This window comes from Limulus polyphemus, unplaced genomic scaffold, assembly GCF_000517525.1.
Source record: "Limulus polyphemus unplaced genomic scaffold, Limulus_polyphemus-2.1.2 Scaffold523, whole genome shotgun sequence".
Lineage (NCBI taxonomy): Eukaryota > Metazoa > Arthropoda > Merostomata > Xiphosura > Limulidae > Limulus > Limulus polyphemus.
This window is the reverse complement of record NW_013666133.1, coordinates 273654-275583: the sequence shown is the minus strand read 5'-3', so window position 1 is coordinate 275583 and position 1930 is coordinate 273654. Positions and strand designations below refer to the sequence as shown.

The 1930-nt window shown below is 36.9% G+C and overlaps 1 protein-coding gene across 1 annotated transcript in view; it reads left to right on the top strand.

Annotated features, from left to right (window-relative positions):
• Window positions 1-1930, top strand: part of LOC106458849 (regulating synaptic membrane exocytosis protein 2-like) — a 72786-nt gene that overhangs the window by 46702 nt on the left and 24154 nt on the right. Inside the window, exon 14 of the mRNA XM_022385200.1 lies at window positions 1273-1519. Coding sequence (XP_022240908.1) covers window positions 1273-1519 — 247 coding nt within the window. The remainder of the gene's footprint in view (window positions 1-1272; window positions 1520-1930) is intronic.

Genomic DNA, 1930 nt, shown 5'->3' with positions numbered 1-1930 from the left:
CGCCTTAACCACCTAGCCATGCCGGGCCCCGCAATAGAATGCAAAAATTAATTTGAAAAGAACGTATTCCAAATAGAGAGAAATTGAAATCCGTTTCATTGTTTACCAACGTATATTCATTTTGAACATTTAAGTTTTATTTTCATTTTAAAGTATGCTTCATTCTATAATGTTTCATGATTTAACATATATATATAATATAATGTTTCATGATTTAACATGTATATATAATATAATGTTTCATGATTTAACATGTATATATAATATAATGTTTCATGATTTAACATGTATATATAATATAATGTTTCATGATTTAACATGTATATATATTATAATGTTTCATGATTTAACACATATGTATTATGTTTCATGGTTTAACACGTTAATATTCGAATGTTCCTAGATCCTTCCTTGTGTTCTAATTTGTTTCCGTGAATGGGCCAGTCGAGGCCTAGCGGTTGATATTTTGGGCTGCAAACGGAAGGTTCGAGACTATGCTATGCAATTTCAGCTGTGGACGACGTTCTGTTGGCAGTAGCCATGTAGACGATCGTTGCCGCCGACTGGTTGCATTTCTAAATTAAGGACGGATATGCCCATATATCGCATGATGCGCCGTTCACTTGAAAATATCAAATCCAAAGTAACCCGTAAATTTAATACAGCTACTTTCATGGACAAAGAAGAAAGGTCCCTGCTATTTGCAAAAGTGTCTCGCTTTCACAGTGGTTTCATCCTACTTGAGTTAGTGTAAGATGATCGCATTAGTGTAAATGGTATAGTTTAATAAAGCTATTCGATCACCATTTAAAAATCTTTCTACCAATATAAAAACCAAAAATGCTATTTTGCTTCATTGTCAGAAACTTACAAGCACTTTTTTTAAACAATTCTAATATTCTTTGGTCACTGCCACCTGAAAATTGAATAGGAATTTAACTCTCCGCCCATTAAGAAATACTTGTGTTTACTAGTGAGAACCCATTCCGCCTATAAAGAACTTAAGGCTGTCACTGCTAGAATGAACGTTGTTGTTATTGTTTTTTTTTCTTTATTAGAAGATGAATCAAGGCAGAAACATTTTACTTTGATTCTTTTAAGTGTTGCTTAGAGGTTTTGAAAAATTAATAACATGTAAAAATCGTATTGATCCAATGTAAACTGTCACAAATGAATGTGAAAATCGCCTTGTTTTTACTTTCATATGCCTTCAAGACGCTTTTGATAACGATAAAAACCTATAGTCTTGCTCATATTATCTTGTCCTATAAGCTCCTCGAAAAATCCGTAGAGGTGACTGTCTGGAATCAGAGTCCCACAGGAAACAAGTCTATTCTTGGAGGAACAGAAATCCCCCTTCGGAAAACCGACCTTCAGGACTGCCCAGAATGGTATCCTCTGACGATCATTCAAGCACCAACTCAGAAGCCACCACATAGCGGCGTGTCGTGTCATGACGTAGCACGTCAATTCATGAAGCAATCAGGAAACTATCAAGGGAGCACACAGTCACTTTCAGGTAAGTCTTTCCTTAGTGGGCATAGCCTTCACTAAATCCGAGACAGGTACAGTCCCTAGTTTTTGTGGGAAATTCTGCTCGATGTTTACAGGTAAGTCTTTCCTTAGTGGTCATGGCCTTCACTAAATCCGAGACAGCTACGGTCCTTAGTTTTTGTGGGAAATTCTGCTCGATGTTTACAGGTAAGTCTTTCCTTAGTGGTCATGGCCTTCACTAAATCCGAGACAGGTACAGTCCCTAGTTTTTGTGGGAAATTCTGCTCGATGTTTACAGGTAAGTCTTTCCTTAGTGGTCATGGCCTTCACTAAATCCGAGACAGGTACAGTCCCTAGTTTTTGTGGGAAATTCTGCTCGATGTTTACAGGTAAGTCTTTCCTTAGTGGTCATGGCCTTCACTAAATCCGAAACAGG